General features: G+C 40.3%; 1 protein-coding gene across 9 annotated transcripts in view; it reads left to right on the forward strand.

Moving 5' to 3' along the window:
• Positions 1-27,509, forward strand: part of GRIN2B (glutamate ionotropic receptor NMDA type subunit 2B) — a 502,860-nt gene that overhangs the window by 186,737 nt on the left and 288,614 nt on the right. For all 9 annotated transcript variants that reach the window (XM_072798946.1, XM_072798943.1, XM_072798951.1 and 6 more), the window contains one exon: positions 17,141-17,569. In XM_072798946.1, the coding sequence (XP_072655047.1) occupies positions 17,141-17,569 (429 nt within the window). The remainder of the gene's footprint in view (positions 1-17,140; positions 17,570-27,509) is intronic.

Below are 27,509 nucleotides of genomic sequence, written 5' to 3' on the forward strand. Positions count from 1 at the left end.
TTGTTCATACACATGTTCTCAGTGACTTGTTTCAAGGTAGTTTTAATCAAACTGAGTAGATGCAAGTGTGAGGACACTCAGAACTCCAGAGCAGGAAATGTTAAGAATAAAAGAAGGTATTTGAGAAGCAAGACAAGGAATGGAATGAAGAGGATGGGGTAGGTAGAACAGAAGGAGTGCAGGTGAGATATTCCCTCTCTTACACATATGCACACGTGCAGGTGCACATGCATTCATGCTCATTCACGCCTCAGCCAGAGTGAGGCCCAGAGAGAGTTAGACAACTACACAAAGGCAGCCTAGGGATGAAGGGTTTCCGTGAGAGTTTCAATGAGGCTGAAGGAGTGCGTGAGAGGAACTCACAGAAGAGCTGAAGGAGTGGCCTCAGGATGGTGGGGAGGGGAAAGAGGGGTCTGTGAGTCCAAGGGCAGGTGCCTGGAGTAGCTCAGGGTCACTGCTTCCAGCTTCTTACCCCCACAGGGAAATGTTTGCATGGAGAGGATTCTTTCCAATGAACGCTCTCAATCAGGAGCACTTCAGTGAATGGAATTTCCTAAGTGCTTTGGTTGCTTCATCATTATGAAATGGGGGTCTCAACTTGTAATTGTGGCTCTGTCATAGGTGGCAGATGAGGACTTTCTGCGCTGTAATACATCTGCCTGGTTGGTTGGTTTCCCAAACAGCTCTCTAGGGCGGCTGTGGTGGTTTCCTTTACCCTGGAAGTTGAGAGCGCCCTGGATGTGGTGACGGATGTCTGTCCCTGCCCCTCCAGTTCTTGTGTCTCCTCTTGCTGCCTCTACTGGCAGTGAATGGCCCTGGGCCTTCAGTGAGCATCCACATTACTCAGAGCACCTTTTCAGCTGTATCCCTCCACTGCCTTTCCATGGACCCCTGCCGCTGGCCAGGCCACGCTGCTGCGCATCCCTGGGGAGCTCTGGTGCTCCTTGCCTTTCCACTTTACTGTCCTCTCTCAGGCACCTTCACTCAAGCCTGTGTCCTCCTCACCTTACATCCCCTCAGAGCTGCATCCAGAGAAGTTGTCCTCAATACCCAAGCCCGGAGCAGTCTCTCTCTCTGTTCCCCTTCTTGCCCTGTGATGGTCCAGGCTTGGGGGTTGGGGGGGGTCAGAGTGCATGGTCCTTGTGGGCAGATGCCTGATCTAGACTCCCTGGAACACCTTGCTGTGATTCACACCTGGGCCTCAGTAGGGATTTGTTGATTCATTGGATTTTTGAGGGGAAAGGGATAGGAGCTCTGGGGTAAGGCTGTAAGTTTTAAGATGTTGCTTTCGGGGAGGGGAGCACCTGGATGGCAGTCGGTTAAGTGTCTGCCTTCTGCTCAGGTCATGATCTCGGGGTCCTGGGATCGAGCCCTACACTGGGCTCCCTGCTCAACGGGGAGTCTGCTACTCCCTCTGTCTCCCTCCCCCTACTCATGCTTGTTCTCTCTGTCTCTCAAATAAATAAATAAAATCTTTAAAAAAAAGATGTTGCTCTCATTCTAAATTTTTTTCAGTTTTGTTAAAACGTAATTGACTGTTAAGTTTAAGGGTAGATGGCATAATGACTCGACTTACATACATTGTGTGAAATGATCACCACAGAAGTTTAATTAGCATCCATCATCTCATATATCAAAATCTAATTGCACTCTTTGTATCTGGATGTACAGATCTCTGCCCATGGATTACAGCACAGCTGGTAAGTGCGTCGAGTCAGGGAGAAGCTTCATTTGGCCTCCTTGGGGCATGGAAAGGAGTGCAGGCTGTGCCAGCTGTCCCTGCCCTGCCTTTTCTGTGGCGATGGTGGACACGGTAATTCAGGCCTGATGTATACATGCTGTTCTAGTGGCATAAAAATGCCAGATTCAGAGGGAGTGGCTCTGTGCTTTTAAAAAACAATATAAAATTTGAAGGGTGACCAAATTGCGACCGTATTATTATGGCTACAGCAAGGATTCACAGACATTTTTTCATTCTTTTTTTTTTTTTAAAGATTTTATTTATTTATTCAGAGAGACGAGAGAAACAGAGAGAGAGAGAGAGAGAGAGAGAGAGACAGGCAGAGGGAGAAGCAGGCTCCACGCAGGGAGCCCGGTGTGGGACTCGATCCCGGGTCTCCAGGATCACGCCCTGGGCTGAAGGTGGCGCTAAACCGCTGGGCCACTGGGGCTGCCCCAATCCATTTTTCATTCTTTTTCACTATTTTAATTTCTGCATATTAAGAAAAAATGCAAAGTTAAGTGCCATATGTTTACTTGAAATATCACTTTTGTGTTTTCTTGTGTTGCTGTATTTCTTGGCTTGTGCTTTGGTTCATAATTTGTCAGTGAAAATTGATTCTGAAATCCAATTTTCTTGCAGCAGATTCCAACCAAATCAAAGAGAGAGAGAGAGAGAGAAGGGAAGTTAGGGTTTCATTAACCAATTTGTTTCTTCAGCAGTATAAAGTCCTATTTAATGACCACATTTTACTTCATGAAAATGCTGCCTTTTTTCTGGATTGTGCTTTATAGTCATTCTGATAATTGCTTAGTGTGTTTTTTGGTTCCCAATGTGGTTTTGTTTGTTTGTTTGTTTGTTTGTTTTTATGTTCTTCACTTTCAAAATGTTGGCTTCTGAAGGCTGATCTCTTGAAATATTTTATAGATGTTTATCTATTCTATGCAGAGGGTTAGGCACTTGGAGAGCATTGCAGCCTGATGCTGCTAACCAGGACCTGAGGATAGGCAGAAAGCTTGATCAAGAGAGGTTGTACTTCATCTAGTGGTGGGTGGTAGTAGAATTCAGGTCCTGCTTTTGCCATTTTGAAACTAAGAGAGGTATCTGGCCATTCTTGTGGAATGCAGGAGGAATCTGTATTATTTATGGTTAGAGCAGGAAACAGATGACACCCCGAACCTGTTTAGTTTGAAGTCAGTCTAGAAAAAAGACCATTTACCAAGGTGTGGGCAGTGCACAGAAACTACGAGAAATAGTAGTGTCCCGGACCTAGAAGCAACTTGGTGTAGTTATCACCACCTGTAGTCCCAAAGGAGGAAAGTAGGAGCAATTTCTGGAGTCTGGAGGGGATTCTGTGTGGAGAGAGCCACGTGGAGAGGGTCATTTTATGGAACCTGTGACTGTAGTAAAGTGATAAAACCAACACACAGTGGACCCTCAGGGAGGGACGCATGAGCAGTAAATACCCTAGATTTGGTCTTCATGTTCCCCCTGAGCTTTTGCCTGTGCTCCCTATTGGTCAAACCCACCTAGAAGCCAGAGGACTAGGAAGCCCATTGAGGTACTTCAGACAGGTCTGCCTCCCAGGGCTCAGAGAATAGTAGAGCATTGCTCTTCAGGGGGAAATGGAAGATGGAGAGATTCACAGATTCTTAAAGCTAGAAGAGACTTTGAGAACAACCAGCCCAGTTTCCTTGATAAAGAAGTAGAACCACAGAGAGGTTGAGTCATTCTTTCTAAGTCACGTGGCTTGTTGGAGGCAGAATGGCTGTAGGGCCTCAGATTTCCTGATCCTTGGTTCTGTGTCCCTTCTGCTACACCATTCTTATATAGTAATTTGAGAGGAAGGGGAAGAGAGGAAGAAGGACAAGTGAAGTTAGAGTTGTTTCAATTTATGATTAATTCTCTGAGTGGATGCTTAATTCCACACGTGTTGTTAGAGGGATTTAAATGAGGTAAGATCTCAGTTATGATAGGTTGTGTAGTTAACAAATATGTCTTATTACTGGATGGCAGTAATAAAACTAGTGTTTTAGGTGGTGGCTCAGCGGTTTAGCGCCATCTTTGGTCCAGGGTGTGATCCTGGAGACCCGGGATCGAGTCCCCCGTCGGGCTCCCTGCATGGAGCCTGCTTCTCCCTCTGCCTGTGTCTCTGCCTCTCTCTCTGTGTCTCTCATGAGTAAATAAATAAAATCTTTAAAAAAAAAACCCTAGCATTTTATATTAAGGAATATATGAGTGCATCAAGAGTTGGCCTAATACTAGCCAGCTCAAATAGTGTGACTTTTGTTCCTTATTGATTCTGGCCCTGCTACTGTGTTCTCTGTGAAGTCTTTTATGGCCTCAGCATCTTGTTTTATTTATTTTATTTTATTTCTTATTTTTTAGCATCTTGTTTTAAACCTAGGCTCTGAGTGAAGGCTGAATCATGTATGGCTGCCATGTTTCATCAGCAGAATCATCTTAGAACTCAAGAGACCAAGGGATGCCTGGGTGGCTCAGTGGTTGAGCATCTGCCTTTGGCTCAGGGTATGATCCCAGAGTCCTGGGATTGAGTCCCGCATCAGGCTCCCTGCAGGGAGCTTGCTTCCCCCTCTACCTATATCTCTGTCTCTCTCTGTGTGTCTCTCATGAATAAATAAATAAAATCTTTAAAGAAAAGCCTCAGAGACCAAGAGAGGTAAGAGGGTTAATTTGTACACATATGCATAAGTCACTTGCATGGGCATTGATTCATATAGATATGTACACATGCAAATAAACACTCTGGTAAATAAGCAATTATCAGCTAACAACATTAACCTAGGAATATAATATCAAGAAATTGAAGGTGGTATTGGTGTTTATAGTATTTTCCTTCATGTTATAACCCTCGAGGAGTAAAAGGCCTAAAACAGTGCCTTCATTTCTGTGTCAGTATTGATGGAGAGAGGCAATTCATTATTGGTATTCTTAGGTACTCATTCATTGGTTCACTCATGAATTGTCATCAGTAAATGTTTGTTGAGCACTTGCCACATGCCATGCACTCTGCTAAGTACAGGAGATAGACAAGGAAGACAGATGTAATCCTTGCCCTCACTTCATTAGGGTTTGTAAGAAAGGTATCTTACTAGCCAGAGTAGTGAGAATCGGGTTGCCTTTCCTATACTCCATGCAAGGAGAGCCCTGTTAGTGAGTGAGGGTGTAGATTCCGAGGATAATAAATTAGTGTTTTGATGTAGTTGAAGTTGTCATATTACTTTGCACAAAATTTAGTGGCTGTTGGAGAGGAGGGGAAGTAGGTACTGCCTGGTTCTAGGATTTAAAACCTGCCTTAAATATTGTCTGTATTAGATATCAGGTTATTACTTATAGACTAGCTTTTTAAAAACAACTTTAGGAATATCATTTGACTTTCTAAATTAATATACAGTAAAACTGACTTTTTCTTGGATATATAGGCCTGTGATTTTAAAAATACTTGTTTGTATTCATCAGCACAATTAGGATACATCACCAGAACTCCCTCTTTCTGCTCTTTTATAGTCACACCCTCCCCAAACCCTAATATGTTTTGACATATGACAACCATTGATATGTTCTCCATTGGTGTAGTTTGTATCTTTTTGAGAATTTTACATACATGGAATTATGCCAGATAGAACATTTTAAAACTGACTCTCTTCATTCATCATTTTTGCCTTTGAGATTTGCCCATGTTGTTGTGTGCCTCAATAGCTCTCTTTATTATTGGATAGGAGCCTGTTATTTGTACCATATTTTGCGTATTAATCCATTGAAAGATATTTAGATGGTTTTTAGTTTTTGGCAACTGTGAAAAAATACTCTATAAACAGTTGCATGAAGTGTTTTACAGAGTAAAAGTTTTCAAGTTAGTTAGGTAAATACCTTGGAGTGCCAGTGCTGGACCTATGGTAAACTTGTTCAACATTATGTGAATCCTAAAAACGGTCTTCCAGAGTGTGTACCCCATTTTCATAGCCACCAGCGATGTATGAGAGTCCCATATATATTCTGCAACCTTGCCAGCACTTGATATCAATGTTTGAGATATATCTGTGTGTGTGTGTGTATATTGTGTGTGTGTGTGTGTGTGTATATATATATATATATTAGACATTCTCATAAATGTGGAGATGTTAGACTAACTTTTTAAAACAACCCATTCTGAGGTCGGTAGAAATTGTATGAAAGCTAGAGAGGATGGAGGGAGTCAGAGACTCCTTTCTAAGTAATTTGAAGCAATAGAAACTCATCTCCTTCTGAATAGAGTATATTCACATTCAGTGAATAAATGTCAGGTACCTGCTGTTTGCTAGATGCTTTCAAGTAAATTGTTTAATATTCACAACAACTCTGGGAGGTGAGGACAATCATCCCCATTTTATAATGAAGAAAGTGAGGTCTGGATGATTTAAATTATTGCCTCTCCTCCCCACAAGGTGTCAATTCAAAATTTCAGTTCTAGATCTCTTTGACTTCTGGATCTTTTTTCCTGCATTGTCTCAGTATCATTTCATTAGCAGTTATGGTATGAAAATTCACATTTACAGGATCCAAAGGACTGTCTTAGAAAATTCTAAAGCATACGTAATTAGATTTTAACAGGAAAATAGAACACATTCTCCTTATAGCACAGCCCTGAAAAGGTCAAGAATAATTTTGAGAATTAAGTGCAGTTCTGTGAAGCACTAGAAATGAACTCTGTATGCATAGTGTCGTTTAAAAGCAAAGTTCCATGGGATCCTGACACACTTCTGTGGATGTGAATTTCAGTGGCAAATACCATTGACTTGCTTTCTTCATTGTATCATAATACCCTTCTAACTAATATTTTGTTATATATTTTTTAAGATTTATTTATTTATTTGAGAAAGTGAGTGAGAATGAGCATATGAGTGGTAGGGGGGGCAGAGGGAGAGGGAGAGAGAATCTCCAGCTGACTCCTCGCGGAGCTGGGAGCCTGATGCAGGGCTCCATCTCATGACCTTGAGATCTTGACCTGAGCCAAAATCAAGAGCTGGAGGATGTTCAACCCACTGTGCCACCCAGGCTCCCCTTATATATTATTTTTGCAATTTCAATGTGTTGTTTCTCCCTGATCTCCTGGGTCTTCTATGTTGCACTGGGCCTGCTCTATTATAGCTCTTGTCACGTCATACTGTAATTTCCTGTCTTTTTGTCTGTCTTGGCCACTATACTGACATCTCCTTGTAGATCTTATCATATTCAGTGTTGGATCTCATCTCCGAACGCATCATCTGGCACCTAGAAAACATTCAATAACCATTTGTCAAATCAGTCAGTCTTCAAAGTAATCCTGTGAAAGCAGGTACCAGTCTCATGTTTTACAGATGAGGGGGCTGGGGGTCAGAGAGATAAAGAAAACTGATCCAAGATTGCACAGCAAGTTAGAAGTCAACATAAAACGTGTTCTGAACTCCATAGCTTTTCTCTGTCTACCACAACATAGCATGATTCTTGTTGCTGGGTGGTACTGGGGTTTACGGTTGAGGTTTTGTTGAAGGTTACAGTAGCTTGGAAGATACTTAGGCAGCAGAACGGGTGATCTTGGGGGACTTGGAAATGGCCTTTTTCAACACCTAAACTTTAGATCTATTTTAAATGCACAGGTTCTTTGTCCACACCTGAGAACACCAGTGTTTTCTTGATAAGTGTCTGTAGTGGCCCCTGCTCCATCCCTGGCCCACGGTTTCCCTCCCAGTACCTTCCTTTGATCTCCTTCCCAGTTGAGATTTTCCTGCTGCCCTGTTTCTGTGCTTCTCTTTTTATCATCCATCACCCATTTGCACAGCTCATCCCCCCCTCTTAATAGTCAGTGACAAGCCAATAATTTTTATTAACACTTGAAAATGCTATTTTGCCGTTAAACCAATACATGCAATTGCCCTAATCTGCTGCCAAATGGTAGTAATCAGAGTCAGGTTTCAAAAGGTTTGGATTTCAGCAGGGCTGCCCACACTGTCCTTGGAGGCATATAAATTAATTATAATTAGGAACCATGTGCAGATGTTAGAAGAGAAACTTTGAACAATTTTGGTGTCTGCTTTTGCAGAATATTAAAGAGAAAAAAAAGCCCATGAATGACTGTTGCGGGTGAGTACAGATAATCATCTACGTTTGTATTACAAATTTCTATTAAAATGCACACATAGAAAGTGATTTATAATCCTTTATTAGTTCTCTGTACAACCCTTGTGTTAAGAACTTGGGTGGCAGTAGAAGTGATCCTTCTGCTTTGTACATAAAGCAGGAAAGAACAGCTCAGATTGAAAAGCCTGGATTTAGCGACTGGAAGTGTAGAAAAAGGAAGGCTCTCTCAGATGGTAGCTCTGCTCGCCCCAAATAAAAACAAGAAGGCTCCTATTCAGCAGAAGTCCTAAGAAATAAAATTTCTCTGCCAAGGAATTAAATCCCACATTAGCCCTTCGCAATGATGAGGGTGTCTTCTTGTAGGGTTTGAAGGGACTGGTGGTCTTTCTAAGGGCATTCTTGCCTGCATTATGTAAGAGGACTTAATAGTTCATCTGCTGGATCAAGGGTTTACCGTATCTTTACCTCTCTCATCTGTCCTCCTCTTCTCTAATCTAACACTTTCCCAGAAGCAATTGAACTGTGTCCTGTTTTCTTTGACTTTCTATATTTGTTGCAGCTCTGGTATGTTGAAATGGATTTGGGGTTGGTTCCGCACATGACTGTATTTAGATAAGTAGATATCCTAACAGGACCGTGGGCACTTTTTATTGCCATGCCAGTCACTACTTTAGAAATGGATTCAGTATGCTTGTAGAATGTCCAGGTAGACTGTTCTTTCATTACTGGTTTCATGAGCACATACATAGTCTCAGCACCTGCCTCCACCTCCCAAATTACCAGGATTTCTTACCGGGTTCCCTTCTGAAGAAAGAGCAGGGGAAATAGAGCCTAGGGGCTCTAAGAGAGTAATGATTGATGGTAATAGTGTGATACTGATGGGAACAACAGTGCAGAGAGAAATTTTAGGTTCTAAGTCAATTGAAATCAAAGATTCATGCCTTTTATATGTTATTTCTTCAGAGTTAGATGATGTTTAGATGATATTTAGCAGACCCTAAATACATTTGGAGGATTGAAATTGGGTTTCCAAATGCCGTGAATATTATAGATGGCATTATAATTCACTTGCTAGAAATAGATATTAGTTTTGTATTTCAGAATGGCATTAGATAGTACATGTTTGACATCTGCGATACTCACACTTTCTGCATCAGATGGTTGGTGAACACATTTATTGCCTAATAAGCTAAGCATTCTGAGTCAAAAGTACCTTTCTGGTTCAACATTTTCTTTGCTTCTCTAAATTTGAATTTAGAAACTATAACTTAAAGCTCAAAATTGACTTGGAACTTAAATTTATGTTAATTAAAAATTTTATTTTGGATCTGTTCTGCAGAGTTGAGTTAATCATACTTCTTAGTTCATGGCATACTTTTATTATTGGCTCAGATAAGGACATCTTATTTAATTAATTAGTTCTTTCCATACCTTTATCTTCCATATACATTTTAGAATATGTTAATAAAATTCCTTTAAAAATCCTACTGTTATTTTTTTAAAAGATTTTATTTATTTATTCATGAGAGACAGAAAGAGAGAGGCAGAGACACAGGCAGAGGGAGAAGCAGGCTCCATGCAAGGAGCCTGATGCGAGACTCGATCCTGTGACTCCAGGACCACGCCCTGGGCCGAAGGCAGGCGCTAAACTGCTGAGCCATCCAGGGGATCCCCCCTCCCCTACTGTTATTTTGATGGGATTGACTTAAAGTTATAGATTAATTCAGGAGCAAATACAACTCTATGATATTGTTATCACATTCATGAATAAGGTATATGATTACATTGTTCAAGCCTTTTTTCATACCCCTTAATAGAGTTTCAGGTTTTCTCTTCAGAGGTCTTTGGTGTATTCTTTGTTATTTCCTAAATAGTGACTATTGTATTTTCTAGTTGGTTAAAAGAGAGCTATTGGTGTCTTCTAAGAATATTGTTTATCTAGCAATCACACCCTACTCGTATTAAAAATAATAGTTTTTAAATTCTACTGGAATTTCTATGTAGATAATCATCATATCTTCATATAATACTAGTTTCTCTTTCCTTTCCATTCTTAAAAACTTTTTTTTTCAGGGTGCCTATGTGGCTCAGGTGGTTTTGGCTGGGGTCACGATCTCAAGGTCCTGAGATTGAGCCTTGGGTCAAACTCTTCACACAGTGAGAAGGCTTGAGATTCTCTCTATCCCTCTCCTCCTGTCCCTCCCCCCACTCTTGCCCTCTCTTTTTTTCTCCCTGAAATAAATAAATCTTAAAAAAAAGACTCAGATTTGTTTTCTCGACTTCTTTTGTTACCAAAATCTCCAATGGCACTGATGGCACTAACATTGCCATTTTCTCAATTGTAAAAGGAATATGACCAAGAGTCTTTAGTATATTCTTGTACCAGGTAAAGAGTGATCTTCATTTCCTATTATCAAAGAATTTTTAAAAAATATACACTAACATTTACATCATAAATGGATGTTTTCCTTAATCAAGTGTGTTTCCATCATAATTTTTTGAGCTATTCCTATAAATGTCTCCCATTTAATGTCCATTAAGGTGGTAAATTATTTTGATTTACATTCTAGAGTTAAGCCATCCTTATATTCCTGGTGTAAACCATACTTGATTGTGATTATTATTTTTTTAATATACTGTTTTTTTGTTTAGCTAATATTTTGTTAGGATTTTTATGTTGCCTTTATGTTCATAAGTGAAAGGGACTATCATAGGATAATCTTTTCTTGTACTTTATCTGAATTTAGAACTAAACTTCCCTCGTTTTTCTATTTTGTTCAACTTTCATGAACAAGACTCACTACTTCTTTCTTAAAAGTTTGGTAGGCCTCAGGGTGCCTGGGGGCTCAGTCAACTAAGCCGCTGATTTTTTATTTTGGCTCAGATCATGATCTCAGGGTCCTGAGGTCAAGCCCTATGTAAGGCTCCACACTCAGTGCAGTCTGCTTAGGATTGTCTCTCTCCCTCTCCCTGTGCTCCTCTGCCTGCTTGTTCACTCTCACTCTCTCTCTTAAATAAATAAATAAATACATAAATAAACAAACAAATAAACAAACAAATAAAATCATAAAAAGTTTGATAGGCCTCATCTATAAAAGCATGTGTGCCTATTTTACTCTTATTTTGGTGAAGGTGGGGCACCCAGGTGGTAGACTGGTTTTGGTGACTTAGAACTAGGAGACTTCAATAACCATTTTATTTTCTTTGCTAGTTATTATTATATTCAAAATTTCTACCTTTTCTTGAACCTTGTTTTGCTTTTTATATTAGATATTTATATGTTAAGTTTAAAAACAATTTTCATAATATACCTATATTATTTTAAAATTTCCATCACCTATGTTGTTATTTTCCCTTTTACATTGTCAAGTTAATTTACATTTTCTCTGTATTCTCCGTAATCAGTCTTATCAGTACTCTGATAATCTTTTATTTTTTTATTTTTTAAAGACTTTTTATTTATTTATTCATGAGAGACACAGAGAGAGACAGAGACATAGGCAGAGGGAGAGGCAAGCTCCCTTCAGGGAGCCCAATGCAGGACTCTATACCGGGACTCTGGGATCACACCCTGAGCCAAAGGCAGATGCTCAAACACTGAGCTACCCAGGCATCCCTTTTTGGTAGTCTTTTAAAAAGAATCAGCTTTTGGTTTTGTTTTTTTCTTTTATTTACCTTGTGTTTCATTAATTTATGCATTTACATTTATTATTTAATTTCTCCCTGCGGTTGACTCAGGTAACTGTTAATTATTTTTCGTTTTCTGTTTTCTTGTAAATGTACTTGAAGGTATAGGCTTCTCTGTAAACTGTTTTAGTTTTGCTCTAGAAATTTTGGTATTTAATGTTTCCATTGTTAATTCTGTTCAAAGAATTTTTTAGTTTCTTGTAAATTCTTCCTTCACTTTAGAGTTACTTAGTAGTATGTTTTTAATTTTTTTTTGGATATGCGATTTTTTTTTAGCTACCTTTAAAAGTTTATTTGTGATTTAGTCACATTATAGAAAAATGGCAATTGTTTCATACTGATTTTTTGGAATTTATTGAGGCATTTTATAAATTCAATATTTTCCATATACTTAAAAAGAAGCATATTTTTTATTGTACTTGTATATCTGGTTCTCTGAACTAGTACAAGCTTATTATTCAGCTTTTTTTTTTTTTTTTTAAAGAAAGAGAGAGAGAGGGAGAGGGAAAGGTGGGAGAGGCACAAGGAGAGAGAATCTTAAGCAGACTCCATGCCCAGCGCTGAACCTGACACTGGGTTTGATCTCATGACCTGAGATCATGACCTGAGCCAAAATCAAGAGTCAGATATTTAACTGACTGAGCTACCCAGGTGCCCCTCAGGCTTTTTTTTTTTTTTTTTTTAATCATTTAGGTCATTGTTTATATTATCTGTTGGATTTATCTCTTTCTCTCCAAGTGTTTTAGTTAATACTTCATACATGTTAAGCCTAAATGTTAAGATTCACATATGTTTTTGATCATTGTAACTTCTTGGTATCAGTGTGTGACATCTCTCTTTGTGACTTGTAATGTTTTCACATTTGGACTTTGTTTTATCTTGATATTAAAATTTTGATAGATATTCTCACCTCCAAGAAGGTTATACTCATTTATTTATACTTCACTTGACTTACACTCAACGAGACTCCTAGTTTCCCCACACTCCCTAATATTATGAATTTTATTTTATTTTTATTATTTTTTTTTTGTTATGAATTTTAAAGCCTATGTATCCTGACTTTCTGTTTTTCTTGGTAGTTTGGGAAACTGGACTTGATGCATAATTCTGGCACTTTTCATCTTCATGTCTCTCTCTACCTGTCATATACTAACCAGTCTTCTTGGGAGGTTCACTCCAAACAGTGTCCTGACTGCATTATAGGATGGTGCTTGGAAAATTTGAGTTAATCATCTATTAAATCACATTTTATCATTCTTATTGGTGTTGCCTCAGGACTCAGTTTTCTCTGAGGACAAGATTAGACCAGATTCTCACTTGGATGTGTCTTCCCTTGGAGTCACTGTGGGCAGAGTGGGGACTGGTTCCTGCTGTAGTTACCCTGTAAGCAGCTGGAGGCATGAACCTAGGCTGCTGTGGTCTTCTGCTTGCCAGATATCAGGGAAACCACTCAGCTTATGCTTCAAGGAGGCAGAAGGTCAAGAAGTGGGCAGTCAAGTCTCCAATCCTGCCCCTTTGCTGTTGGTTCTGCTTGTGCCTGAATTTGTAGCACGATCTGGGGATGCTGAGCTCCCTTGATTGCCATTACTGACCTTGGCCTGAATGACTCTTGAATTCTGCTGCACTTGACTGGTAAGCCAAGTGCAGCCAAGTAAGCAAGCCGAGCTTGCTGCTACCCTGAGGCCATTATGTAGCATCTTGTTCAGGGAGTTATATTGGTCAGGGAGCTAATATCTCTTGCCCTCCTGTGAAGTTCCTCTTAATATTCTTCTCAGCCTTGGTCTGCCTTTCTCTTTCCTCACCTCCCACATGCTGACTTTTTGCTTTCACAAATAGCTAGTCTCCTGGAACAACTTCTATAGAAGCTTAAAGGTAACATCCTTTGCATCTATAGAGTACTTTATATTCCTCAAAGCACTTCCATATACATACTGTCATTTGATCCTTAGAAGAACTCTTTCAGGTATTTAGGTTAGGCATATATCCTGATTTCCCTGCCAAGGAAATGGTGACGATGATTAGACGACTCACCCATCTTTAGGTGCTTAGTTAATGTGGACCTGGTATTAGAATGCAGTTTGGTTTTGTTTGGTGATCTTGTTCATTAATTCCTATATTCTAATTATTGAATAGGCAGCAGAAAAGAAATATCAAGAGGAAAGAAAGTTTGGAGGTATGCAAGCTTTAAAGCCACCCCTTATTAGCTATGCGAGCTTTGTCATATACTTAACCTCTCAGAAGATCAGTTTCCTTATTTGTAATATAGGGAAAACTTATGATGCATAATGTTTATATGTGATTTAATAATACATGAAAATTACCTGGCAATAATAGTGTGTAGCATATGCTAGGTTACGGGTAAAATGTTACTATTAATATTTAATATGTAAAATAAATTACTATTATAGGTAAAAATAGTCAAATATTGACAATTTTATAACAGTGAAACTCAGTGGTTATCATTTATTGAATCCTTCCCTGTGAAGTCTTGCTAGACTCCAAGCACACGAATAGAAATGAGAAGAGGTCTCCTCTCTGTGTATTTTCTCTTAGACAGAGCCTGTGACTCTTGCATCCCCCACACCAAGAACAATGTTTGCCAGGTAGTAGGGGCTCCATAAATGCTTACTGAGCCTAACAGACCCTGTTAGGGTCTGTCTGCAAAAGGGAGCAAAAGCAATTTGCTTACCTTGGACAGCATGCTTTCTCTCAACTGACCCCCTTCTAATGTGTGAAATTGAGTTTGTATTCAAAGGAGCTTCTCTGTTTGTCTCACAGTCCCTGGGTTTCTGGTATCTCCCTTAATGTATTGCTTTGTAAAGTGTTCTGGTCTGTCCTGAGTATAAAAGAGAAAGCTTGGTAAAACCAGATTCTATTCTTTGGGTGTCACAACTAGCCGTTGCATAACAAAGTATAATATATTGTGTGAGAAGAAATAGAGGAACACAAGAGATATTTTCAAAAGAGCAAATAAAACATCAAAGTGGGAGAGTGAGTGTAGAGTGCATTAACGTTAATAAACTCTCATGGCAGAGTGGACCACTTTTCAATGTGAAGGAATCTGATTTAGTGACTTGTAACTGTAGGATCAGAATCTCATTGGAATGAGGTTAGCTGCTGGCTTTGCCAAGTTCGAAATCTTTTGGTTCTCCTTGAGAACCAGTGTTAGAAATCGAACAGATTATTATTATTATTATTATTATTATTATTATTATTACTTTGTTAACAGCTCTTTGAGGTGCAAAACCTATCTGTCTTCCTCTGAATATTCAGTGCTGCTCACCTCCATACAGCACTGCTTTGCTTTAAGCTGTAGTAGGAGGAATGCAGGCCCTGGGTCTCTTGCTAGGTTGGATACAGTTCATCAGCCCGGGCTTCTAGGGCTCACATAGCCATGCCCTGTTTCCAAAAAGACATGGAAACCAGAAAACTGTCGGGAGTGAAGCATGCTCAGGTGTGAACCACTGAGCTACTCATCTTATTCATAAGTGACAGACAAGATGATCAATACAGGTCTCCTTCTTGGCAGTGTGGAAGGATGACTATAACACCGAGAATTCCAAAATGTTTTCTGCCAAGCACGGAATTGGATTTTGTGCTTCTTCAGCCACAAAATGTCCCCAGCATCTTACTCTCAAATCCTTAATGCCCTTTGCAGTCTGCTCAGACTGTGGATGCTTCCTTATCTTTTCAATATCCTCAGTGTTTTCTTTTTGTTAGTTGGACTCTCAAACTCTCCAAAGTTTTTAGACCTCTAATATCTTACCTTTTGTTTTCAAGCAAGAAGGAGATATTAAGCAGCTCTTTCATCTTTGATCTTTGTAGAAGAATGAGAATCCCTGCTTCTGATTTTGGATGCAGTTTGTAGAATATTTCCTTGGAGAATAAAAACACTATGTTCATGTATTGAGACGCTGGCATTATAATACCACTGACCTTGGGAAAATTGCATTACTGTTTTGAGCTTCAGTTTCTCCATTTGAGAAATGGGGATAAAGATGACCATTTGTAGCATTTCTATGAGGATGGAAGAGATCGCATATAAGGAAATGTCTAACACAGCACACACACAGAGTATCAGATGTGCCATAAATGATTATTTACATTAAAGTTAAAACAACATAAGCGGGATCAGTTCTATTTAAATAAGAAGAGCCCTTGGAGAATGACAAGAAATATAAAGAGAAATGACCAAGCTCTATAGGGACCTGTGTCCCCAGTCTGATGCATGATATAAGATTTAGGGGCAAATGGGGAAGCAAAAGGCAGGAGTGTGTTGTAGGTAGAAGGTGGTGAATTATGTATAGACATGGAATCTGTCATCTCAAGAAAGTCACTGCTTTAGGATGCCATGGAAAATTTTTCTAATGTGGCTCTAAAATTACTACAGATCTCAATAGTATTTGTCAAAAATAACCATGCTTTGATGTATGACAGATCACAATAAAACCAGTCCTTGAGGAGTGCCTGAGTGGCTCAGTCTGTTCTTGGCTCGGGTCTTGATCTCATAGTCTTGAGTTCGAGCCCTACATGGGGTTTCATACTGGGTGTGGAGCCTACTTAAAACAACGACAACAAAAACCATTCTTTGTAATAATATGAGAGGCAGTGTGGCGTGTAATGCAATGGAATGCAAATTGGCCTGAAAGCCAGATGATCTGGGATCCCTGGGTGGCTTAGTGGTTTAGGCCTACCTTCAGCCTAGTGCGTGATCCTGGAGTCCCGGGATGAGTCCCGTATCGGGCTCCCTGCATGGAGCCTGCTTCTGCCTCTGCCTGTGTCTCTGCCTCTCTCTCTCTCTCTCATGAATAAATAAACAGAATCTTTAAAAAAAAAAAGCCAGAAGATCTGGATTCATGACTGTTTCACTTAATTTGTTCATGGTATTGGACTTCTTAGCTTCTTTGAGCCTTGGCATTAACATCTATAAAATGGGAATCATATCTTTCTTATTTTTTCCCCTGCTTGGTTATTGTCAAGATTAATTGTTGGGTTTTTTTTAAGTACTGTCCACGTATTTTTTTTTAAGTAGTATAAGTCAATTACTAAGTGAGTTGCTGAAGAATTTTAAGGCTTTTGTCCTCTTTGGGGTGAATGTAAAGTAAAGGGGCTTATGCTTCTGCAGCTCCTTGTAGCCAGCTTATCCAGACCATGTTTTGTTGCTAGCCTCTGCTGAGTCCATTTTGCTGCTCATTTGCCTGGTCTCTGCCATTCTCTTGCCCCAAGAGCAATTCAAGGATGGGTTGTGGCAGAAGTGCCAGGGATCACACAGCAACAGCAAGACTTCCTCTTGGAGACTCCTGCATTTGTGCCCTTGGCATGACTGCCTAGAGCACTTACATCCTCTTTCTCTCTGTTGCCTCTGTTTGTTTGCTGCTGATGGCTATAGTAATAGCTCTTATTGTCTTAAGGAATCCTGATGCTTTTGAAAGACTTTTTTTTTTCTTTCTTTCTCCCATTCTGCTGAGCAAACACAGAGATCAAGGCTAGAAGACAGAAGTTAGGTTTGATGATCAGTGAAAGGAGATAAGGCTCTTGACTTGCAGTATCCAGCCCCTTCAAAGACAAATCATGTAGTAGAGTTGTAATTTAACCACTCTCTCTTTGTGTTTTCAGGGAGTCAACGAGTTGAAGATGAAGCCCAGAGCAGAGTGCTGTTCTCCCAAGTTCTGGTTGGTGTTGGCTGTCCTGGCTGTGTCAGGCAGCAGAGCTCGTTCTCAGAAGAGCCCCCCCAGCATTGGCATTGCTGTCATCCTCGTGGGCACTTCAGACGAGGTGGCCATCAAGGATGCCCACGAGAAAGATGATTTCCACCATCTCTCTGTGGTTCCCCGTGTGGAGCTGGTAGCCATGAATGAGACTGACCCAAAGAGCATCATCACCCGCATCTGTGATCTCATGTCTGACCGGAAGATCCAGGGCGTGGTGTTTGCTGACGACACAGATCAGGAGGCCATTGCCCAGATCCTTGACTTCATTTCAGCCCAGACTCTCACCCCCATCCTGGGCATCCACGGAGGCTCCTCTATGATAATGGCAGATAAGGTAAAGGAGGGCTCCAGGGAGGAGAACCTGGGGGGTTTGTATAGAGAACTAAATGATCCATGTATTTTAATGCAAAACTTGATTACGAAAGATGGAAAGTAACCAGAATGTACTAAATGAGTAGATAGATTAGGAATCAGTCTCTGCCTTTGGAGATGAAAGTGAGGAAAAGGTATAGGTATTCAGAGCTTCTGTAGGTTTGAACAGGTTTATGTGTCCATTTGTTTGTAAATGGATTTACTGAAGTGTCTAAGATGTTGAAGCTTATAGTTCTGTGATACATTTTCTTCAAATATGTGTGTGAATAGCTTCTTCAAACCTTTAAAATAAGGCATGCTCTATTCTTTTTTGGAAACACATATTCTACTCCCCCCGCCCCCATGACAGCTTCAAGACTATAAAAAGAAAAATCCCTTGAGGCAGATTATTTGTCTCCTTGAAGATATGAATGTCACAGGGAAGCACTTTTTGCTAAGGTGTCTATGCGCATCACACCTAGATCTACACATTGGAATTGATTTTAATCTACAGAACCAGTAGCAGCTGCATTTTCTCCATACTTAGATTTGAAGGCAGTGGTTCTTAACCTTGGTTGAACATTGAATCCCCTGAGCAGCTTTCAACACTACTGATGCCTGGGTCCCACCCCCAGAGATTCTGATTGTTGGCCTGTGGTATAGCCTGGACGTCTGGCTTCTTGAAAGCTTCCCATATGGTTCTAGTATGTGGTTAAGGTTGAGCACCACAGGTGTATGGCCTCAAATAAATTGTAGACTCTTCTACATTAACGTTAGAAACTGATCTACGACAAGCTAATTATCATCTGACAGTGATGCTTATTCTCTAATTGTAGAAGGTGTTTTGTTTGTGGTTATGTTTTGTTTTTACAGTTTTTACTTATTCAGATATTTTTCCTTATTTTATTGATTATTGCTCATTGCTTAGGTACAGCACTTCTCACATATGTATTTCCCTTTGCTGTTATATCTTAGAATGACTCAGTTCACCACAGGTGCAGGATTTATTGCTTTCATCACTTTGGGTTTTTAAAATGGTCTCCATCTCTGCATTGTCATCTTACACTTTTTATCATCACCGTCAAAACTGTCTTTAGTTTTGTACTTAAAGGACATGCTCCGGGGTTAATGATGTTTGTAAACACCTCAAAAGCTAGCACTGACACCTCCTATGTGCTCTTTGGCCAGTTGAGAACCACTACAGCGCAGGATTTAGCAGGCTGAAATAACCGTGTGTGATCATTACCGCCATCTGTCGGCAGCAGGTGTAGCTGACTAGCTTCTGTTTTGGAGTTTCCTTTATTCAGTCTAGGAAAGGTTAAATTGAAGTCCTAAATGGAGGGACCTCAGTTGCATATGAGAAACATCTTGTTCCATTCACATGGGCACAGGTAAAGAAGTTAGAAAACAAATTTTTGCACTAGAAGCCCATGCTGAGAGAGGTGGGATAAACTGAAGCAGAATGGAAAATATAAACCAACTGTGAGAAACCCAGTGTGCTTTTGCTTCAGATATATATTTTTTAACATCATTGTCCTTAGCTGATGGTGTTATATTTTAGCAGTGGTATTTTGAGGGCATGATATTGCACTGTAAGAAGGCCAAGATGGATGAGCCAAATTTTTGAATCATAAATAAGTGCATACTATCTTGAGAACACGACAGGTGAAAATATTTTTTTTGGTTATGCAAACTACTGTGCAATTTCTGTCATTTCAGCATGCCCACCCTCCTGCCCCAGTAGAAAAGATTATTGGCTGCACTGGTTATTTGTTTCTCTCTTGTGTTTCTTATAAATGCATAATAATCATATAGTATGGGGTAGAATGCAGACCATGTTGAGAGACTGGGCTCTTTTGTTCATTGATTTGTTCCCGGCACGCTAGCATTTACCATGTGCTCCAGCACATAGCACCTTGCATGTGTTGTTTTATTTCATACTCTTAACAACTCAGTGAGCTGAGTGATATTTTTTTTAATTTCCATTTGACAGATGGGGAAACTGAGGCTCAGAGAGACTAAAAAACCATAGCCAAAATGATGTGTAGCTAGTAAGTGGCAGCCAGGACTTCAACATTGGTCATTGGCTCCAAAGGCCACATGCTGTCTTGCCTCTCAAGAAAATGGCAAGGCTAGTCAAGGTCTCACATACCTTCTGATTCTTTACTTTCTCCTCCATTACATAGCACTGTGTTAGATTGTTACCTGAATGAAAGTAATCCATCACTTGATTCATAATGGAAATCCTGGGGCTAGAGGAGAGAAACAATGAAGAGCTGAAATGGCATAGCGCTTAGGTGTAGCCTGAGTCCAGAGTGGGCCTGCTGTTTCCTACCTCTAGGGGTAAAAGGGAGGGTTGAAAGCAGTGAGGTGATGGTAATGAGACCCTTCTCTGGCCTCTCTCCCCTAACACCTCCCCACCATGGCAACCACACCCAAATATTCCATCTTCTCTTTTTCTCTCTCCATAAGAGAGAGAGAGAGAGAGAAGGAGGCAAGCAATGGTTTTTAGGCAATTTCCTAAAATAGCCTAAAAAAATATCTAACTGACTTTTGACCTGAAACTATTTCCAAAAGATTAGGTAGAAAGAGGAAAAGGTAGAAAAAAAGAGGTCCTGACACCACAGAACCTGGAGTGCAGAAGGCTCATTCCTGAGGGTCAGACACCTGATAGAGCTGGAAGCTGCAGAAGAGAATGGCAGGGACCACTGGGGCTGAGTGAGCAGCCGCACCAAGATTCCTGGGAGTTGTGCAAAGGAACATTCACAGGCTTAAGGGATTTTCATGAAGGCAAATAAAGAGTCCCCCAGATCTTGGAGAAACAAGCTTTTGGGGCAAGTTTCAAAAATAAAACATCTCAAACTCTAAGGCCAGTTTTATTTTTTTTAAATAGAAGTTTATTTTTAAGTACCATGAACATATTTTACAAACACAGAATGAGGACACAGAGTTTGACAACTATGAATCAACTATGCGGCCATAGGACACAACACTTGAAAACGGAACTGATGTAGAAAATCTAAGAAATACAGATTTGCCACGTTTAAGGCCTAGTCTTTGAGGAATTGACACCCTCCAAAGGGTGATAAATAAGCCTTCCATTTTGTTTCCTCCTTCTAGGAGATAGGTAATTGGCATTTCATTTTACTTCAGTTTTGTTAATGTTGCTAGTTTGCTTCAAATGAAGCCCGCTAACCAAGTGTTCTTGCGGAAGGTTGTATTACAGGAATAAAGTCCCAGATTGAAGGAGGTCGTAATGCAAGAAAACATGGTTAAAAAGATTTTTAAAAATATTTTATTTATTTATTTGAGAGGGAGACAGCAGAGTGAGAGAGCACGAACTAGGGGGAGTCACAGAAGGAGAGGAAGAAGTAGGCTCCCCGCTAAGCAGGGAGCCCAAGGTGGGGCTCAATCTCAGCACCCTGGGATTATGACCTGAATCGAAGGCAGATGCTTAACTGAAGGCAGATGCTTAACTGACTGAGTCACCCAGGTGCCCCAGTTATAGAGGTTTTTGACCGATGGGGTGAGAGACACAAGTTTAGCATCTGGTCAAATAGCTTGTGCTCACTCTTTTGGCATATGCTAATTCATGAGTACAGACATGAGTGAGTGTTCTACTCTTCCAATGAAGAAATGTACCTTATACCATGGTGGAAAAAAGTGTGGGAGGTAGAAGAGTAGAGCTATTAGGAGGCACCTCTGGATGTGGGAATCTGGACTACTCACCAACCACTTACTCTAAATATTGATCTCCTTAACATATAATTTATATAGGGCTGTTGAAGATTCCATGAGATAATGAATAGCAAGTGCTTCACTTAGTGTCCAGCACAGCATTCTGTAGGTTAAGCTGATGATTATATGGGACAATTTGAAGAAAGAAAGGTTTCATGATACAGGAAAAGAATGGGAGTTGAATAGAGCCATGGCCAATTGTAGAGACACTTCTCAACTGGAGACCAACCAAGAAGAGCATTCAGGTGAAAATCTGGGGGCTCTGATGTGTGAGGTAGGAACCTTGGTCCTTCCCCACCATGAAGCCAAAGCTCATTGGTGGTATAGCCATGCCATAGCCAAAAAAAAAGGCATGTTCAGCTATGGAAGAGCTCTAACAAGGAAAGTACAGCTAGGTGTTTATAACACAAGACTGTTTAGAATAGTAACAGAGACCATTTAAAAATGCATGAGGTGGTTTTTGGCAGTTCCCCACCTGAGTATAAAGAGTCTACTTTATTTTGCCTTGGTATAATTGCTTTTTTCTCCCTGAGATCCTGGATTTAGGATGCTCATCTTAATCTAAATAATGAACTAAAGCTAGATGTACTTCCCATTTCTTTTTAGGAGGTTTCTCTGCTGATATGCTGAAATCTTTCTTGGGTTTTCAGACTTTAGCTCAGAAAGGTTAAATAACTGATCCAAGAGACCACAGTTTGTGAGCAGTGGGAATGGGATTCAAATCCCCGAAGTACCTATTTTGAAGCTCATGCTTCCTATTGATAACTTCTGCCTCAGTAAGAATTATAAGTCCTGGGTTTTAGTCTCCATTCTCATGAGCTTTGGAAATTTGAACAAACAAATCATATAACTACATGATACTCATTTTAGAGTTTATAAGATTTCGATTTTGTTTTTTGCCCTACCCACCTTGCAACACTTTGAAGATAAAACGAAATAAAACAGGTGTGAAAAACTATGGAAAAGTGCTGTACAAACAGTTGCTTTAGGTGAAAGAATAAAGAGCAGTGTGACAGGGAATGACAGACATACTGACATCAGCATTAGGACCAGTGGAAATGGTTTGGGCAGGAGGTAGGAAGGAAGACAGAAACTGAAAGTTAACGGTAGGATCAGGCAAGAGGACACATGATCTGATCTTGAATGCTGCAAGAATGGAAGAGAAGAGGGATGCCAAGTAGAAAGTCAGGGTCTGGAAGTAGATGGGTTGATCAGAGTGAAGTACAGTAGCTAAAACATGTGCCATACTCCATATCTTGTTCCTGATTAAAGGCCATGTGAAAATATTCTCACTCTGGAGTCTGTTGTTATGATTTTTTTCTTTCTCAATTGTTTGGTACTTTGAATAGCACTCTGATTTTTTGTACAGAGCCTTACATTTTGAATCCAACTGGGGCTAGGAAAATGGCTCCTAGTCTTCATTGGCTCTACCTTTCTTACTCTCTCCCCCTACTGGCTGTGCCTTCCCCAACACACATCTGATGGCAGTGTGTTGGAGAGCATGGTTGAGCCAGCAGTAATGTGTGTCACTGTAAATAGACTATTGCCTTCTGGTTGCTCATGTGAGTTTCCATATCCAGCATAATCTTGAAACCAAGATGGCTATGCTACTCATATTTTACCCTGTGCTTCTTCCTTAATTTTGGTGTCTTTTAGTTTTTTACCTGGCTTGCAGTGGTCTGTCATATGGTGTTCCTGGGGACTAAATCCTTCAAGGGCAAACCATGGTGTTACAGTTTGGTTGTGGAGAGTGAAGACATCGTGGAGAAGTTAAGAGGGGGGAAAAAAGCTAATAGAGCACACTAACTTTGTGCCAGGCACAATGTTAATGAGCATTTTAATTCTTCTGCGATCCTGTGAGATAAATAGTAGTAGCATTTGTTTTTAGTTGATGTGGAAACTAAATGAGAGCATGTACCATGGCCAAAGTGACACAGCTAGAAAAATAGTGGGACTGGGTTCCAAATCCAAGTATGTTTGACTTTAAAACTTTTTTGGCTGATTTTGAAACTCCCTTCCACACACTGAGGAGTCAGCAGAAAGCTGAGATAGTATTCCCTGCCTGGAGGTCGGTCCCTGCCTCTCCCACCTTCTCTCCTTCCTTGAATTATACTTTGGGGAAAGATGAGGGGGTAGTCTCTCTAAGACACTATAGACTTTGCAGTGGTTCAGCCCTCATGTCTGTGTGGATTCCAGGACTTTCCACCTGTGTCTGTGGAATGGGTTTCTTGTTGGCCAGCTTTAAAATTGGAGCTGAGATTTGCTTTTGAGAGACTGGCTAGTTGAAGTCCAGGTGTGTTGTTTTTTTTTTTTTAAGATTTTATTTATTTATTCATGAGAGACAGAGAGAGAGAGAGAGGTAGAAACACAGGCAGAGGGAGAAGCAGGCTCCATTCAGGGAGCCTGGTGTGGGACTAGATCCTGAGACTCCAGGATCACGCCCTGAGCCAAAGGCAGACGTTCAATTGCTGAGCCACCCAGGTGTCCCAGGTGCAGTTTTAATGCTTGGAGAAACAGACCCCAGAAATTGCTTTAGGCATCTATAGACATTAAAGTACCTGGTGCTAGAAAGTAACACATGAGCCATCCTGTGTTTCTCATCCATCCTCCGGGAAATGATGGCGTGTCTGCAGGAAGGCAGTAGTACTACGTGGAGAGAATGCAGGCTTTGGAGCTGTGAGGCTTGAGCTCCTATGCATTCGCCAGTTATGTGACCTTCGTTGTGCCTTTTAAGCTCTCTGGGCCTCAAAATTTCCATTCGCGAAATGGGGACACAATACCACCTAGTTCCCAGTGGGTTGTGAGCTTTCTGAAGCAGTATAGCCAATGCTTGATAAACAGTAGGTCCTCAGTATATGTTTTCCTGTATTTTCATATACCAGACCACACCTAATCATTTGAAGAAAATGGGATCTTAATGTTTTCCTGTTAACTGAAAGAGAAAGCCTTGGGATGTTAATACCCTTCATTTTAGGCCTGGTGGAGAAGCAGCGGCTCAGTGGGTTCTGCCTCTGCAGTGATGCAGTTGCTGATTGTGATGTGATCAGGCTTATCAAGATTTTCAAAGCAGAGCCATACAGTGATTTCAATAAACTGATACAGGATATAAGCAATGAAGATAAGTCAAGAACACCAAAAAGGAAAGCCTAACAGAATAAAATAATGTTTGAATCTAGGGTCATGCATAGATTTGGAAGTGTTGCTATATAAGAAAAAGTGAATTGTTAGATGAGGGACATATTAAAGGTACTAGATAGAAAGTAGTGCTATGTTATATATAAAGGAAGACAGTTAATTTATTATCACCAGCCAGCTTTTAATTGATCATACTGATACTCCTGAAAAACCCCTTGGATTATGATTTCTACATGAAGACTATATTTTTATTCTCCTTTCTGAGACTTCTGTGGTTCTTTTTGCCTTAGTTTTAGACATTAGATCCATATTTTATTCAAAATTATATTTTGATCCTTTGGTTTAAGGGTCCAGCGTGCATGAGAATCATTTTAAAAGCTAGTTTGATTCCATTTTTCTGAGGACAAAAAAATTATTGCTGCAATTCTCTTTTACAGTGACAAAGAACACCCAAATTATCATACGTTTGTTAAGAGGTTGCAATGAGAAAAGAACTAACATTGATTGGTCATTGACTTTTGTCAAGCTCTGAGCTAGTCACCTTATGTGAGCTTAAAAATGTTATTTTATTTAATTCTCTCATTACATTTATGAGGCGTATGTTTCGTCCTGTTTCACAGATAAGGAAATTGTAGATTGGAGAGGTTAACTATCTTGCCCAAGACCTTTAGCTAGTGATTTGCTCATAGCAGCTTAAACAGATATGTGCTTATTGGTGTCTCAGATCAAGGCACCTGGAGCCAAGGACTGCGGGGGGGGGGGGGTGATTCAGTGATGTAGTGATGTCAGGGCTGACCTCTGGGAGTCCACTGGTATTTTTATCATGGTTACAATGATGCTGCCCTAGCTCTAGGCATCATGCCCATACTCAAAGAAGGAAAAAGCAGGGTGTGGGTATTAGATCAGGAGAAGTCTTCATATCCCTAATCTCATAAGCTCGAACAATTCAGACCACTCTCATATTAATAAACAAACATAAAAGCTTTTCCTGACCTTAGTTCCCCCTCCCTCTTTCTTTTGACATTTCAGCTCCTTAAAAAGAAGTTAGATTGCTGTTTTCACTTCCTTGTCTCTCACTTTCCGCAAAACGCCAAATCCAACGGTCTTTTTGTCATTCTTGACCTTCTGCAGCATTGAACACTGTTGACCCTTTTAGTGTCATTCCAAAAATTACGATGACAAGAGTAATTAGGTTTGTCATACATTTGGTGACAGTGGGAAGGTGAATGACTAGAATTTAGAACATGGGTAGGTCATATAAGTGGAAATGTTTAGTAAGCAGTTGGATTTGGACTTGGAAGTAAAGGGAGTGATTTGGGCTGGAAATACAAATACAAACCTCATTAGCAAGCAGAGGGTAGTAGAAACCAGGAGGATGGATGAGATGGCTCAGAATGAATAAGTGGAATGAGGACAGAGCCACTTTAGATACATGACTGGGATAGCCAGAGTGGGTGGAGGTTATAAAGGGGCTAGGATAATTATGGGAGATAAGAACAAGACAAGGAAAGAGAGGCATTATAGAAACCAAGAGAGAGTTCTAAGAAGGGTGGTGACCCAATTTGGAAAATTAAGCCAGGATACTCTCTTCCCCCTCGGGATGGTTGTGCAAACAATAAGGAGGCTTCATGATGGTCCTCTTCCCTCCAGGCACTGTGATGACCTCAATGCTGGCACTCCGATCTCTCCCTCTCTCTCTCTCTCTCTCATCTGCATAGCCACATGGTAGCTTACCTGTGTGATTCTTTAGAAACTCAAATCTGGTTGTTATACACTTTTGCTTAAAACCCTGCACTGGTTTCCAACAGCTTGGAATAAGACATCCTCTTTGATCTGGTCGCAGGCTACCTCTCCAGGATTTTCTCTTCACCTCCCAGCCCTTGAACAGTAATGTTAAGCCACACTGAATTATTTATAGCTCCCTGACTGGTCCTGGCGGCTTTGCATCTCTGTGCCTTTGTTTGTGCTACCTCCTTGCCTTAGAATATCCTCTCCCTTGTCCATCTAGAAACACCTACTCACTTTTTAAGAGAAGTTGTAGCACTTCTGTGAACCTTCTTCTGAGTCTCATCTTTGCAAGATTTACTTTTTTTTTTTTTTTTTGCACTCCACTTGTGTGCTATTTGTGCTATCATAGCCTGTCTTATTTACCTGTCCGTCTCACTTGCTATACAATGAGCTCATTGTAGACCAGGGCTATACTTTACTAATTTTTGTATTCCTGGCGAATGTTATTGTGTCTGATGCGTTGCAATAGCTAACTTTTATTAAACAATTAACAATTAGTAAACTGTGTGCTCTATATACACAGTGTAATGGATGAGTGGTGGTCCCCCAAAAAGATATGTCCATGTCCTAACTCCTGTAACCTGTGAATGTGACCTGATTTGGAAAAAGGGTCATTGTTGTTGTCATTAAGTTAAGGACCTCACAATGAGCTCATTTTGGATTTAACCAGGTAGCTCTAAATCCAGTGACAAATGTCCTTATAAGATAAAGAAGAGGAGAAGTCATAGACACAAAGAAGAGGGCTTTGAAAGAGGGGCGGCAGCTAGAGTTAGTTAGCCATAAGCCAAAGAAGTCACCAGAAACTGGAAAAAGCGAAGGGCAGTTTTTCCTTAGAGCCTTAAGAGGGAACATGACCCTGAGAACACCCTTGATTTCAGGCTTCAGAACTGTGAGGAAATAAATTTTTGTTGTTTTAAGCCACCAAATGTGTAGTAATTTTTGGTGGCAGCCCTAGGAACTTTAGGAAACCTAACCATAATTACAAGAAGGATCTCTAGGATTTCACTGCCTAGATTGTTTCCTGATTGTTAGCTATTTACTGTGTGATTCTTTGGCAAAGTACTTAACTTCTCTGAGCTTTAGATTTCTCCCTCTAAAATGGTGATAGAAATAGATCCTATTTCTTAAGGTTATTAAGTAAGATTATTAGAAGTGTTTAGAAAAGACCTGGCAAACAGTAGGACAATGAATGTGGATTGATGAGAGGTTCTCAGTTAAGTCTCCATTGAGTAAATGAATGAGTGAAGAGGGAAATGTAAACA

The sequence above is a fragment of the Canis lupus genome, chromosome 25, assembly GCF_048164855.1.
Source record: "Canis lupus baileyi chromosome 25, mCanLup2.hap1, whole genome shotgun sequence".
Classification (NCBI taxonomy): domain Eukaryota; kingdom Metazoa; phylum Chordata; class Mammalia; order Carnivora; family Canidae; genus Canis; species Canis lupus.